At 38.4% G+C, this 15914-nt stretch overlaps 1 protein-coding gene across 4 annotated transcripts in view; it reads right to left on the bottom strand.

Annotated features, from left to right (window-relative positions):
• Positions 1 to 15914, bottom strand: part of SYN3 (synapsin III) — a 456423-nt gene that overhangs the window by 362176 nt on the left and 78333 nt on the right. For all 4 annotated transcript variants that reach the window (XR_014252562.1, XM_082421000.1, XM_082421002.1 and 1 more), the window contains exon 4: positions 4646 to 4737. Coding sequence is in view for 3 of the 4 variants with exons in the window: in XM_082421000.1 (XP_082277126.1) it covers positions 4646 to 4737 (92 nt within the window). In the remaining variant the exon portion in view is untranslated. The remainder of the gene's footprint in view (positions 1 to 4645; positions 4738 to 15914) is intronic.

Genomic DNA, 15914 nt, shown 5'->3' with positions numbered 1-15914 from the left:
CCAGACTCATCAAGAGAAAAAGGGAGAAGACTCAGATCAATAGAATTAGAAATGAAAAAGGAGAAGTAACCACTGACACTGCAGAAATACAAAAGATCATGAGAGATTACTACAAGCAACTTTATGCCAATAAAATGGACAACCTGGAAGAAATGGACAGATTCTTAAAAATGCACAAACTGCCGAGACTGAACCAGGAAGAAATAGAAAATATGAACAGACCAATCACAAGCACTGAAATTCAAACTGTGATTAAAAACCTTCCAACAAACAAAAGCCCAGGACCAGATGGCTTCACAGGTGAATTCTATCAAACATTTAGAGAAGAGCTAACACCTATCCTTCTCAAACTCTTCCAAAATATTGCAGAGGGAGGAACACTCCCAAACTCATTCTACGAGGCCACCATCACCCTGATACCAAAACCAGACAAAGATGTCACAAAGAAAGAAAACTACAGGCCAATATCACTGATGAACATAGATGCAAAAATCCTCAACAAAATACTAGCAAGCAGAATCCAACAGCACATTAAAAGGATCATACACCATGATCAAGTGGGGTTTATCCCAGGAATGCAAGGATTCTTCAATATACGCAAATCAATCAATGTGATACACCGTATTAACAAATTGAAGGAGAAAAACCATATGATCATCTCAATAGATGCAGAGAAAGCTTTCGACAAAATTCAACACCTATTTATGATAAAAGCCCTGCAGAAAGTAGGCATAGAGGGAACTTTCCTCAACATAATAAAGGCCATATATGACAAACCCACAGCCAACATTGTCCTCAATGGTGAAAAACTGAAACCATTTCCACTAAGATCAGGAACAAGACAAGGTTGCCCACTCTCACCACTATTATTCAACATAGTTTTGGAAGTGTTAGCCACAGCAATCAGAGAAGACAAAGAAATAAAAGGAATCCAAATCGGAAAAGAAGAAGTAAAGCTGTCACTATTTGCAGATGACATGATACTATACATAGAGAATCCTAAAGATGCTACCAGAAAACTCCTAGAGCTAATCAATGAATTTGGTAAAGTAGCAGGATACAAAATTAATGCACAGAAATCTCTTGCATTTCTATACACTAATGACGAAAAATCTGAAAGTGAAATTAAGAAAACACTCCCATTTACCATTGCAACAAAAAGAATAAAATATCTAGGAATAAACCTACCTAAGGAGACAAAGGACCTGTACGCAGAAAATTATAAGACACTGATGAAAGAAATTAAAGATGATACAAATAGATGGAGAGATATACCATGTTCCTGGATTGGAAGAATCAACATTGTGAAAATGACTCTACTACCCAAAGCAATCTACAGATTCAATGCAATCCCTATCAAACTACCACTGGCATTTTTCACAGAACTAGAACAAAAAATTTCACAATTTGTATGGAAACACAAAAGACCCCGAATAGCCAAAGCAATCTTGAGAACGAAAAATGGAGCTGGGGGAATCAGGCTCCCTGACTTCAGACTATATTACAAAGCTTCAGTAATCAAGACAGTTTGGTACTGGCACAAAAACATAAATATAGATCAATGGAACAGGATAGAAAGCCCAAAGATAAACCCACACACATATGGTCACCTTATCTTTGATAAAGGAGGCAAGCATATACAGTGGAGAAAAGACAGCCTCTTCAATAAGTGGTGCTGGGAAAATTGGACAGGTACATGTAAAAGTATGAAATTAGAACACTCCCTGACACCATGCACAAAAATAAACTCAAAATGGATTAAAGACCTAAGTGTAAGGGCAGACACTATCAAACTCTTAGAGGAAAACATAGGCAGAACACTCTATGACATACATCACAGCAAGATTCTTTTTGACCCAGCTCCCAGAGAAATGGAAATAAGAACACAAATAAACAAATGGGACCTAATGAAACTTAAAAGCTTTTGCACAGCAAAGGAAACCATAAACAAGACCAAAAGACAACCATCAGAATGGGAGAAAATATTTGCAAATGAAGCAACTGACAAAGGATTAATCTCCAAGATTTACAAGCAGCTCATGCAGCTCAATAACAAAAAAACGAACAACCCAATCCAAAAATGGGCCGAAGACCTAAATAGACATTTCTCCAAAGAAGATATACAGATGGCCTACAGACACATGAAAGAATGCTCAACATCATTAATCATTAGAGAAATGCAAATCAAAACTACAATGAGATATCATCTCACACCGGTCAGAATGGCCATCATCAAAAAATCTAGAAACAATAAATGCTGGAGAGGGTGTGGAGGAAAGGGAACACTCTTGCACTGTTGGTGGGAATGTAAATTAATACAGCCACTATGGAGAACAGTATGGAGGTTCCTTAAAAAACTACAAATAGAACTACCATACGACCCAGCAATCCCAATACTGGGCATATACCCTGAGAAAACCATAGGTCAAAAAGAGTCATGTACCAAAATGTTCATTGCAGCTCTATTTACAATAGCCAGGACATGGAAGCAACCTAAATGTCCATCGACAGATGAATGGATAAAGAAGATGTGGCACATATATACAATGGAATATTACTCAGCCATAAAAAGAAATGAAATGGAGGTATTTGTAATGAGGTGGATGGAGTTAGAGTCTGTCATACAGAGTGAAGTAAGTCAGAAAGAGAAAAACAAATACAGTATGCTAACACATATATACGGAATCTAAGGGAAAAAAAAAAAGGCCGTGAAGAACCTAGTGGCAAGATGGGAATAAAGACACAGACCTACTAGAGAATGGACTTGAGGATATGGGGAGGGGGTGGGGTGAGATGTGACAGGGTAAGAGAGTGTCATGGACATATATACACTACCAAATGTAAAATAGATAACTAGTGGGAAGTAGCCGCATAGCACAGGGAGATCAGCTCGGTGCTTTGTGACCACCTAGAGGGGTGGGATGGGGAGGGTGGGAGGGAGGGAGATGCAAGAGGGAAGAGAAATGGGAACATATTGTATATGTATAACTGATTCACTTTGTTATAAAGCAGAAGCTAACACACCATTGTAAGGCAATTATACTTCAATAAAGATGTTAAAAAAAAAAAAAGAATGTGTGTTTTTGAGGGTATCTTTCTGCTATCTATATTTCCTGTTTCTTCTCATTCATAATGTCTATGCTTGGTTATTTTTGACTATGTGCTAGCTATTATACAAAAAATTATCTGAATAATTATTCGAAGCCTAGGATGAAAGTGCCTTCCACTACACAGGATTTGCTTTTACTTCTGGCATGTCTGGGATTACCATATACTAAATGTAATGCTTGAGGTTCCCTGGAAGGCCAATCAAAGTGCAATTCAAGCTGCAGTGACTTGTGAGGGCTCATCTACCTACAGTTCACATTCACCTTGAGATGTAGTCCTTTGAGGTCTCAGCTTATTTTGGGTAGGGTCTACCATTATACCTTAAGAAAACCTGTGTATTTCTTTCTTTCTCCCTTGCCCCTGCTAGGCTATCAAAACCAATTTTCAAATTTGCTAGACATAGCAATACTCTCAGGAAAAATGAAGCTTTTGTACTCATTTATCTCTCTGGATTTCCATTTCCCTATCATTCTCTTCCTGGTAAGTCCTTACTGTCATGTCAACTCTTTGATGGCTTTGAAGATTATCGTTATTTAAAACCAGTTTTTAAGTTGTTTTCAGATAACCTACAGTTGGTCTACCATTATTGGAAATAGGAAGCCATGTAATGTTTTCATTGGCAAATGGCAGGTACTCAGTAAATGATGGCTGATTTAGTAAAATTATCATAATTTCCCAAACATACTCCTTTTTTATGCTTGTTGGTTTGTACAAAGACTGTTTCCTATTCTTAAAACACAGAGAATGCCCATATTCTACCATCTGACAAGGCTCAGAACAAATGCCACCTTTTCCTCAAATTTCTTCCTGTTGTCTCTACTTCCCCAAATCTGAATTCTATTTCTTCCCCACCTAAACCCTCATAGGACCTAGTCTGTACCATTCTTTGGGTACTTAACTAGATAGAAATATTTTAATATACTATTTACCTCTCCTGCAGATTTATACTTTTTTGACATTTCTGGTCTCCTGAAGAATTCCCTCACTTCCCCTCCAGTTCAGCTGTTTATATTATAAACAGATTTGGGGGGGAAATATTATATCTAGTACTTTTAAGTGTGATGTCCTGGGAGGGGAGTCTCTGAACATTTATTCTGTTCTACTGCGGGAAGCGGGATGCAGCCTATTCTAAGAAACTCTTAGCATTTGTACAGCACTTTAGAATTAATAGGGTATTCTCACATACATGCCTTCTACTTCCGTGTTCACTATCATCATGCTGCAGATGAGAATCAGAGGGCAAGAGAGACTAAATAATATTCCCGAATAGAGCCATAAAGTCAGAAATGGAACCCAAGTCTTCTTTCTCCAAGCCCAGGGCTCATTCCAGGATACTCAGTTGCTTTCCCATATTGTTTGTGCCACTAGTCATTCCTATGCAATAATACCTAAAACTCTCTGGAAGCAGACATTCCATACATGAAAGCACGTGTAGTAGAGGAGTTAGGTTGTAGGCAATAGACAAAGGGGTTGGCTAAGGGAGATACCCCATACACACCTCTCAAATAAAGGTTTTCTGTACCTCAGTCCGCCTTACCTCACAACCTTGGTCCCATTTCTCACAACCTGCATGTCCACCATACAGCCCCCAGTAACATAGGCAGCTAGATTCAACTCTGAGAATTCAGCCTGAAAGAGAAAGCAAAACAATAAGGATTCATCAAATACTAGTGATGCCAATAACTTGTAACATTTATTGGGTACTTATATGTGCCAAATACACATTTAAACCTCACCTGAAACATAGGAAATTAGTAATACTTTTTATCTCCCTTTTTGAAAGATGAGGAAGCTGAGGTGCAGAGAGACATAGTGACATGTCCAAAGTTGCATCGCTACTAATTTCTACCTCCTTGAAGGTGGAAGAAGCAACTCTAACTCCAGTGGGGGGGGGGCGGTGGGGAGAGATAGATAGGAGGTGGGCATGGAAGAAACTTCATGGTCACCAAGAGAGGGGCAGAGGCAAGAGTATAGGGAGTATTCTTGATGTTTCTGTGCCAGCTACAATCCTGCAGTTGTATTTTATTAGACATTTCTGTATCCTTATAAGTCCATCTTTTTGTTGGCTTATTTGTTTGAGCAAGCTTTAGCAAATCTCTGTTGCTATTCCTGTGGAACATATCCGTCCTACTAGATTATATGCTCCCTGGGAATAGCGATTTGATGTTATAACCGTCTGTTTCCTAGGGTTGCCATAACAAAGTACCACCACTAGGTGGCTTAAACACAGAAAACTCTGTCTTCTCACAGTTGTGGAGGCTAGAAGTCCAAAATCAAGGTGTGGGCAGGGTTGGTTCTTTCTGAGGGCTGTGCAGCAAGGCTCTGTTCCAGGCCTCTCTCCTTGGTTTGCAGATGGCCATCTTCTCCCTATCTCTCATTACAATGTTTTTCCTCTATGTGTGTCTCTGTATCCCTTTTACCAGTCATACTGGATTAGGACCTCACTTTAACTTGATTACCTCTGTAAATATCCTATCTCCAAATACCTATGTCCAAAAAAGGTCACATTCTGAGGTACTAGGGGTTAGGACTTCGACATAGGAATTTTAGGGAAACACAATTCAACCTGTAACCCCATCCTAGAAAATGCATAGTACTAGACTGACTTACACAGAAGCCAAAAGCTGTTTCTTTGAATTTAACGAACAAAAATAACTGCTCACATACGTGAAACACTCACTATGTTCCAGGTACTGTCCTAAGCATTTTATATGTATGCATTCATTTAATCCTCACACTTGTCCAGATGAAAAGCCGAGGCAGAGAGAGATCAAGTAACTTGCACACTGTCACACAGTAGGTAGCAGAGCCAGGATTTAGCCCCAGGAGGTCTGGCTCCAGCCTGTGCTTTTAACTGCTGCACCCCACTGTCCTCACTGTTCCGCTGAATAAGATGTCAGGTGGACTACCACTGGGAGTTTTAGGGGCCTAAAAATAAACCACTTAAAGAGAAAAACAAGTTTACATTGAAGGGAAATATCATTTCATGGTGATTTAACTGTATCCCCTTGGAATCATTTACCAGGAATTATGACCAAAGACCTAGCCATCTCCCCAGATGGCTTTAAAGCAAACCCAGAGTGCTTGTGTTTCTTGCTCTAATTAATAACCTCATTATGCTGTGGCAAGGTGAAAAGCAAAAAGCCCTGTTAATGAGGTCAGCTTGGTTAACAGTCGTAATGACCTAGTTATTAAATCTAATGCCTTAAAAATTCAGTCCCATCATGTTTCAGATACTTCATTTGTGAGATTATGAAGAAGAATTAGCACGAAAAGTTGTTGCTTCTGTGCGTGAAGCAAAAGAAATTAGAAGAAAGTTGCAACACAGAATAGCTGGGCACCAAGTATATGATAAAAGGGAGTGAATCAGAATCTTGGATGGTAGAATTTCTAACTCATAGATGGCAAAGACCCAGGGGCTGTCTTGCTGCCCAAATGGAAGGGCAAATACCTCGACAGAAGACACCCTCAGGCTTGTACATACCAGTCAGTAGTTCACCTTGTTCAGAACTGGGTGTCTACAGTTGTTTCCTGGTCATGGTTTATCAGTAATTACAGAAGGTAGATGCCTGGGTTATAGGGCAGCAAGCCTCTGCTGGGTCAGGCACAGAGAGTCAGGGTAGCAAAGAAAGTGCACCTCTTGCATTTAACTTTCTAAAAACTTCAACAACCACGGGAATGAACATAGAAGTATCCAACCATCTCTCATTCAGGTTAGCATGATGACTCCCCTGGTAGAATCCCAAAGACCAGCCAATTTTGAAGACCCTGAAAGCTCTCGTAGAAACTGTAGTGGGTTGAATTGTATCCCCTAAAAGATATGTCCAAGTCCCAACCCTTGATACCTGTGAATGTGACCCTGTGTGGAAATAGGGTCTTTGCAAATATAATTAAGGCTCTCAAATGAGATGATCATCCTGGATTAGGGTGAGCCCTAAATATAATGAGATGTCCTTACAAAAGAAGAGAAGGGGTGACAGAGGGCCACAGGAAAGAAGGCTGTGTGAAGACAGAGGCAGAGATTGGAGTCACACTGCCAAAAACCAAGGAACAACAGGAGTAACTAAAAGCTGGAAGAGGAAAGGAAGAATCCTCCCTTAGAGGCTTCAGAAGGAGTGCAGATCTGTTGACACCTTGATTCCAGATTTCTGGCCTCCAGAACGCTGAGAGGCTAAATTTCTATTGTTTTAAGCCACCAGGTTTGTGGTAATTTGTTACAACAATCCTAGAAAAGTAATACAATAATTTTGGACATTGGATCCAACTTTACTATTGCAGGCAAAGGCGTCAGGGTTCAAAGAAGGTCAACTGGTTTAGGTAAGGCTCCTTTATCCACTTCACCAAACACATAATTAAATGCATATAAATACACACATGCATTCTCTCTCTCTCTCTCCCCCTCTCTCTCACACACACATACAGTAATACATTGTAAAACACTACTATCAGAGTCACTTAAATTTTCTGCATAAGTTAACCTTTTGACCTCAAAACATTTTGGCCCCAACTATTTTTAATGTAACGTCTCTTTAAATACTACACATTAGGCATTGTGGTATAGATAAATAATTTTCAAAGAAACTACATTTAAATATAACTGTTCAAGATATTAGCTGATGTGTTTGGTCAAGTTACTAACTGCTTTGAATCTCACTTTTGACATCTCTAAAATGGAGGCAATGATATCAGTAGTATCTACCTTTAAATTTTTTGGTAAAGATTCAAGATAGTGTATATGAAGCATCTAGCACAGGGCTGAAACATACACAGGAGGAGGATCTCTGTAAACAGCTATCATTATTATGTTCAAATATTTAATTGTCTTAGTGAGAGTAAACTGAATGCATAAAAAAATGGTATAACCAGAAAAAGAGCAACCCCTTCAAATATTTATAACATAAACAATTTTCAACATATTAAGGCATAAAATATAGAGTAAGGACTTCTGCTTAATGGCCACAATGGAGTAACAAGGATTATATTTACACTCTCATCTTAAACTTAGAAAGCCAGACAAACTATATTAAGTAATAATTTTCAGACATTGAACAACAGGCATTGCAGGACTGTGACCCCTGCAGAAAGGAAACACATGAAATTACCCCTGTGATTGCCCTAGCTGACTGCCTGGAGGCAATTCCCAGGCATGGGAGAATGCAACCAGTGCCCAGAAGTCTCACTAAGAGTCAGAGGTTAGAATTCAGGGATGCTGAGGTGGCTAGAATTTGCAGTGCAGAGCAAAGGAAAGATACAATTGCCCAGAAAAAGACCTCCAGGCAGATCTGTAAGTCTTTGGCTGAGCACTGATCTGAGCATGCATGAAGGAAACTACTCAGGGCCAATGACAGAACTATCAGAAAACAGTAGACTCAACACTCCAGAACACAGACAGGGCTGGAGATAGTTCATATTCTCACCAGTCAAAGTGTAAAGACCTTGTAATACGAGTAGAGTTCTCAAAAATTTACTAGTAGGGCTAAATTAGCCCTGGACTGAAGCATGCTATGGATCTAAGATGACAAATTTGTACTAGTTTACTTGGAGCTTTCCCAACTTTAAAACCAAAAGTCCCACTTTTCAGAAGCCCCTTCAGTCTCAGTCTTTAACTGAAAGTTCCATGTCCTGGGAAACTCCTTTGTCCCAGGCAGACTGGGATGATTAATCACTCTATCTAGATCTGTCCTAAGAAAAGTTTTAAAGGCATGCCCTGAAGGGATCAAACTTATGCCAAGTAATTTAACTGCATCCCAAAACAAAGTACAACACTACTTATAGGAATACAACAAAATCCAACACCCAACATGTTAAATATACATTGTAAAATTTATGAAATTCCATCATAAATTACCAGACATTCAAGGAAGCAGGAAAACATGAACCATATTAAGGAGAAATCAAGAAAAGATCCAGAAACGAGAGATGATGGAAAGAGCAGAAATGGAAGTTAAAACAACTATTATAAATATGCTCCACATTCTCAAGAAGGTAGAGGAAAACTTCAACATGATAAAGAGAGAAATGTAAAACTTAAAAATGGAAAAAACAGAAATTTCATAGATTAAAAGTATAATATCTTAAACATAAAATGTACTGTATGGGATTAATATCAGATTAGACTAAACAGAAGAAAATATGAGTGAGCTTGAAGAGAAAGCAATATACACTTGTACAAAATGAAGCCCAGGCACAAAAATACTGGAGAAAAAAAAAAAAAAAGAACCTCAGTGAGCTACAGGACAATATCAAACAGTTTAATATATGTGTAACTGAAGTTCTAGAAGGAAAAAAAGGTTAGATCATAAGGTTTTTAAAGGGTTAGGGTTAGGAAATATTTAAAGAAAAATGGCCAAAATTTTTCCAAATTTGATGAAAACTATAAACCCACAGACCCAAGAAATTCAATGAATCCCAAGCAGAAGAAACATAAAGAAAATCCTACCAAGGCACATAATGATCAGCTTACTAACAAACCAGTGATGAAGAGAAAATCTTCAAAGCAATCAGAGGGGGAAAGTACACTTTATATAAAGAGAAGCAAAGATAAGAAAGACAGCCAATGTCTCGTCAGAAAACATTAAACTAAAAGACAGTGGGGACAGCTTCTTTAAAGTACTGAGAGAAAAAAAAAATTGTCAACCTAGAATTTTATATCCAGCAAAGTACATTTTAAAAAAATCAAGGCATGCTAAAAACTTTTTCAGGCAAATAAAAGTTGAGAGAATTTATTGCAAATCTAAGAAATGTTAAAGGAAGCTTTTCAGGCAGAAGGAAAATAATACTAGATGGAAATCTGTATTGACACAAAATGAAGAACTCTGAATATGGTAACTAAATGGATAAATATGAAATATTTTTTCTGTTTTAAAATGTCTATAAAAAATAATCAACTTAAAAAAATATTTCTGAAATCAAATTTATTCCAGAGGAAATTATACTCATTTGGACCACTTACACTTTCTTGTTTATATTTCTAACTTCTCTGATGACTTTTTTCTTTAAAGTCTTCTTAATTTGAATTAGGGTCAAGTTGTCACAGTCTGCCATGCCTGTAGGCACCTCACTTTCACTTTACATTCTTCCATAAAAAGTGCATTTGTAAATACTCCAGGACTCAAAAGGAAGTCTGTTCCTTTTGCTTCAGTGTAGTTCTCTGCTTCTGAGGGCACATAATTGACTGCAAAACAATAGTATGTATTATGGGAGTTTATGACACGTGTTGAAGTAGAAAGTGTAACAAGAAGAACACAAAGATGGAAATGGAAATGTACTGTTAAAAGGTTCTTACAGTGTATGTAAAGTGGTATAATGTTATTTAAAGACAGATCTTGATAAATTAAAGATATTGTGAACCTTAGAAGAATGCCTCAAAAAAAAAAAGAGGGATAGCTAAATTAAAGTTCACAAATTTTAAGTTTAGAGCTTGATGGATTTTAATTGATTTGTACTTGTATAATCAATATCAAGATGAAGACTGAGAAAATTTCCAGCCTCCCTGAATGCTCCCTCAACCTCATTATAGCTGATATCAACTCTCACACCATGGTGCTACCACTTGAATGTCTTCTATTTCCATAGCTTAGTTTTGCAAGTTCTTGAACTTCATATAAATGAATCTCACAGTATGTACTCTTTGGTATTTGCCTTTTTCACTCATCATTATATCTGTGTGATTCATACATGATGTTGGGGTTAGATGAAATCATTTTATTTCTGTGTAGTGTTTCATTGTCTGAGTATACAATAATACGTTTACCTGTTTTGCTGATGATGGACACTCGGACTATTTCTAGTCATTGGCTATTAAGAAAAAAGTTGTTTTGCACATTCTTGTACATCTCTTTTGGTGGACATACACACTCATTTCTTTTGGGTATATACCTAGGAGTGAAATTGCTGGGTCATAGGATAGGCATATATTTAGCTTTAGAAAATATCACTGAAGAATTTCCCAAGGTAGTTTCATCAATTTAAACACCTATTAGGATTATGAGAATTATAGTTGTTCCATGTCCTCTTTAACACTTGGTATTGTTAGTGTTTTAAATTTTAGCTATTCTGATGGGTGTTTAGTGGTAGCACATTGTAGTTTTAATTTGCATTTCTCTGATAGTCATATTGAGCACCTTGTCAAGTGCTAATGAGCAATTTAGATAATCTCTTTGATTAAATGCCTGTTCAAATCTTTTGTTCATATTTTTATTTTTTGTTTGCACTTTTCTTATTAGTATGTAAGAGGTATGTAAAATATATTCTGGACACATTCTTTGTTAGATACAACCATTTGCAAATATCTTCTTCTAGTCTGTGGCTCATCTTCTAACTTTCATAATTTTTAAAATGAAGAGTTTATATAAATACAGAAGACAATTTTAATAACTTTTAAGTTAGTGTTCTTATTGTATTTAGTTTAAAAATGTTTTGCTTATCCCAAGGTCATGTGAAGCTTTATTGTTTTATATTTCACATTGAGGTCTATAATCCATCTATAATTAATTTTTTGCATAAGAAGTAAGGTAGGTTAAGTTTTTCCATATGGTTATTCAAATAACTTGGCACTATTTATTAAAAAGACCAACCTTCCTTAATAGAATTGCACTGATGCCTTTGCCAAACATCAAGTCACTTCGTATGTGGCAGTCTATTTACAAATTCTCTCTTCTATTCTATTGATCTATTTGTTTATCCTTACATCTGTCTCAAGTTGTTTCACATACTGTAGCCTGACAGTGTCTTGACATCAGATAGTATAATATTCTAAGAAGGAAGCAACCCAAATAGTACCCAGTGATAACAGGTCCAAAGACAAGGCAGAATGACCACATACCTCTTATCCCCTCAACCTGCTGATCAGATAAAAAGTCTTCCTACTCACCCACTCCAAGATACACACAGACACTGGGCAACCAGACAACCTCAAAGGCTCTGTTCTGAATAAACTGATTGGATGTTTCCCTAGTGATGTAACTGACTAGACAGAATATATTCCAGTACTATTCCCTAATTCAGACTTCAACCCACCATTGCAGCCAGACCTCTCAAAGAGTTCCTCAGGGAAAGCCCCACCTCTCTTAAAGGTTAAAAAAAAAAAAAAGAAAAATCAAGAGCTCAGTCCCCTCAGCTTCCCTGATAGTGAAAACAATTCTCAACAGCTTGTTAGTGTGATCTGCCAGCTGGGAGGATGATAAACAAAGAAGCCAGCACTTCTGTTACTTTGGGTCTCCACCTATACTGCGGAATGGTGACTGTGGCATTCCACCACTGCCATGCTTACCTACACCTACAAATTTTCCTTTGCTTTCTAAATGAACTTGTGAGTTTCAGCACAGTCTTAAACATCCTCTATTATTTTAGCTTCTTTCTATTGTACTTTGTTGAAAGCTTGAGCCCACTATCTAATCTGCATTATTTTTTACCTATTTGTTGTTAGTAGGGAGATTTTAAAGTTATATGAAGGCTGCATATAACTATTATTGTCAAGATTCTGTTTTAGGAAAGAAAACAGCCATGTTATATGTTTTCAGGATATTACCTCCAGACACCATTAAAGACAGATAGGTTTTCACAAAATCAGGCATATATATGGTCTTTGTATTTTGCTACTCTTGTTAAAACCAGGTGTGGGAGGTTTTCAACATTGATCTCAATGATACCTGAAAGTGCTGGACTATCTGAGTTTTCCTGTTTATGACTTTTAGTAAACATATACATGGAGGAAGGAAAGAATGGTGGAAAAGAAATTGGTCTTGAAGTCTGGGGTCCAGGGAGCTAAATTTTGGATTTAACACTGACCCGTGTATGATCTTAGGCAAACCCCTCATTCTCTCTCCACTTTAATTCTCTTCATCTTCAAAATGAAAGTTATAATCAACTGAGTCAATTATATCTATGGTCCCTTTCATTTTCATCTCTCTTTCTTTCTTAACCAGTGTCTCCTAATGATCACAGAAGGAAAATACTATTATCACAGCATATGAAAAAGAAATGCCAAGCAATCATATTTTTATTAGAAAGTTGTTCATCACTTTATAGCCAGCTCCTGGTACACAGGAGGTATTGAAAACATACTTGTAGAATAAAGTGTTTTTATATTTTATAGGTGGGCACCTACACATGCTAAATAACTCTCCTTCTGAAACTCTGTCCATTGCCAGATCCACTAGACCATAGCAATGGGGAGGGTGTTTCCAGGCAGAGAGGAGGAAAAAGGCCCAATCTAAGTTTCCATGAACAAAAGCACAGGGTTCTCGGGTCAATGGAGTAGTGAGATGTCTTCTGTAGCTGGGGCATGGAGTATATGGAGGAATACAATAGGACAAAGCTAGAAAGGTGGGTGGGAGACCAGTTCTGAGGATTTTGAATTCCCTGTGAAGGAATGTGAATCTCACTCTATAGGGTATTAGTATTCTATTGCTGCCATAACAAATTACCACAAATGTAACAATTTTAGACAACACAAATGTATTATCTCACTGCTGTATACATCAGAAGTCCATGTTAGTTCAGCTGATTTCTGTTCCAGGTTTCACAAAGCCAAAAATCCAGGTATCAGCCATCTGGGCTCTTACTGGGAAGCTTTGGGAAGAAGCTGCTTCCAAGCCTATCAGGTTGTTTGCAGAATTGAGCTCTTTGCATTTGTAGGACTGAGGTCTTACTTCCTTGCTGATGTCAGCTGGGAGCCTCTCCCAGCTCCTTAAGGCTGTCTGCACTCCTTGTCGCATTGCACTCCCCATCTTCAAATTAGTCATGGCATGTCAAGTCCTTCTCATTCTCCAAAATTTTCTGACTTCCCTTCTGCCACATCTCCCTCTCTAGCCAGAGAAAGTTCTCCGTTTTTAAGGGCTTCTGTGGTTACACTGGCCCACTTGGATAATCACAGATACTCTTCCTATCTTAAGTCCTTAATTGTAATCACATCTTCAACTCCCTTTGGAGTATCATTTTCACAGGTTCCAGGGATTAGGGTGTAGGCATCTTTGGGAGACCATTGGGAAACACTAAGGGATGTAGAGTAGGGGAGTGGTAGATATTTAACCACAAATATTTACATAGTACTTTCTAAGTTCCAGGCTCTATTATCAGTGCTAGATATGGTTGGAATCATATCCATTAACAAAATCTCTTCTACAGCACCGTAGACCAGAAGGAAATATAAGCACCTGTTTATAATTAAACACATGTCCAGTTCCAAGAAAAGACGTGCACACACACCTACGAGTGCACACACACACACACACACACACACACACACACACAAACAAGATGGAACGCATTCAGTTTCCTGTAAGGTCTTTCGCTGATTCTCTCTGGAACTGGCACGTGGCAAGTATGTGATGCCAAGCAGATAATATTACTGAAAGCAAGGGGTATTCATGTTTAGTTACCAATAATTGCATTTGCGATGATAATGATGTTGTTGACAGAGTAGAAAATGGTGATTGCAATCATCATTATTATAATAAGTTGAAGGATGCTATTTGGCCCACAGATCAATGGGAAAGAAACTGAAATTGGGACTTGGAATTGGATGAGTGACTGGAATGTACACAAGAAACCAAAAATGTGTGGGAATGTGGAGGTAGCAGCTATCAGCCTTGACCATGAAGCCTGACTGAAGGAGGGAGGATTTTGACAAAAGAGCTGTTGTCCAGAGTTCCTGAGAAAGACAAGATGCTGGCAGACAGATTGTTCTGGAATTCAAGGGTGGCTGATAAGATACTGGAAATTCCTGTTAGTTAGTGAAGGCCTATCTGGTCCAGACTGTACCCTAAAGCCCTTAGAGTGTGCCCCTTTCCATGGCCTTAGACACACTCTGTAACTTGCAGGAGAGGAAAGAGACAAGAGAGATACACAGATACTGAGCTGATAGCAGAAGGTGGGCAGCCTCCAGTACCTGTCCTAATGCTAGGACAACTTCTCACCCTCTGACCTATTCGCTAACCTTTCTCACTACACCTCATAAAGAGGAACTGTTAACCTATTGCTCAGGACATCACAATGCTGCATTAAACAGTGGACAGGGTCATTGCTGGGTTGAAAAGCCAGGCAATTGTGTGTGATTCCGGCTTCCACATTCTGCTTCTCTGTAGCTGAGTGCCTGCTGATCTGAGTGGTCATCATGTTAACGTCCTCTCTCCTGCTTTGCAGCTCCTCAGAGAGGCCAACCTCAGCATCCATCTCTCTTTCAGCCACTCTCTCTCCCATGAGTTAGCAGCAGTGAACTCTGATTCCAAAGAGGCCCAGCTGTCCTGCTCTTTCTTTTTATAATTGTGTTTGTTGTACCTCGGAACTAACTAGTAATACATATTTAGTAAGTGACGTCCATAAATGGGATTTTGGCTTTAAAGACAGGCAAGAGGCTGCACTGCTTTGGTCTGGAGGTGATTCAGGCCAGCTTCAGCAAGTGCCCCTGCACGGGCGGGTGGGCCTAGGCCAGCTAACACTTAGTGGTATTTCAACTCTTATTTGCTCTTCCTCCTTGTGTTTTTGTCTGCCTTAGGAACCTGGAAAAGGGCTGGTGGTGGTGATTGTCAAGGTAGGATTAGGGCATTCTCAAGTCCTCTAGCAAGTTTCATCAAAATTCCACCCTAATCCCTAACAGATTGTTAGGTTTACTCTTGGGAAGGAAACTGTGTTATTAACAAATTCCTTTTTAAAAAATCAGCATTCTGCATGTACTGTAATCTTCTTCACTTCTTAAGTTCCTTCAGAGTCTCATAGAGTCTAAGAGAATCGTTAAAAGCATAAACACCAGCAATAATAATAAAACAGTACTAAATACAGAAAACCTAAGCTTTACACAGGTCGTG

Source organism: Balaenoptera physalus, assembly GCF_965194825.1.
Source record: "Balaenoptera physalus genome assembly, chromosome: 13".
Lineage (NCBI taxonomy): Eukaryota > Metazoa > Chordata > Mammalia > Artiodactyla > Balaenopteridae > Balaenoptera > Balaenoptera physalus.
Note: the sequence above shows the minus strand (reverse complement) of the source record. Positions and strands in the feature narration are given on the sequence as shown.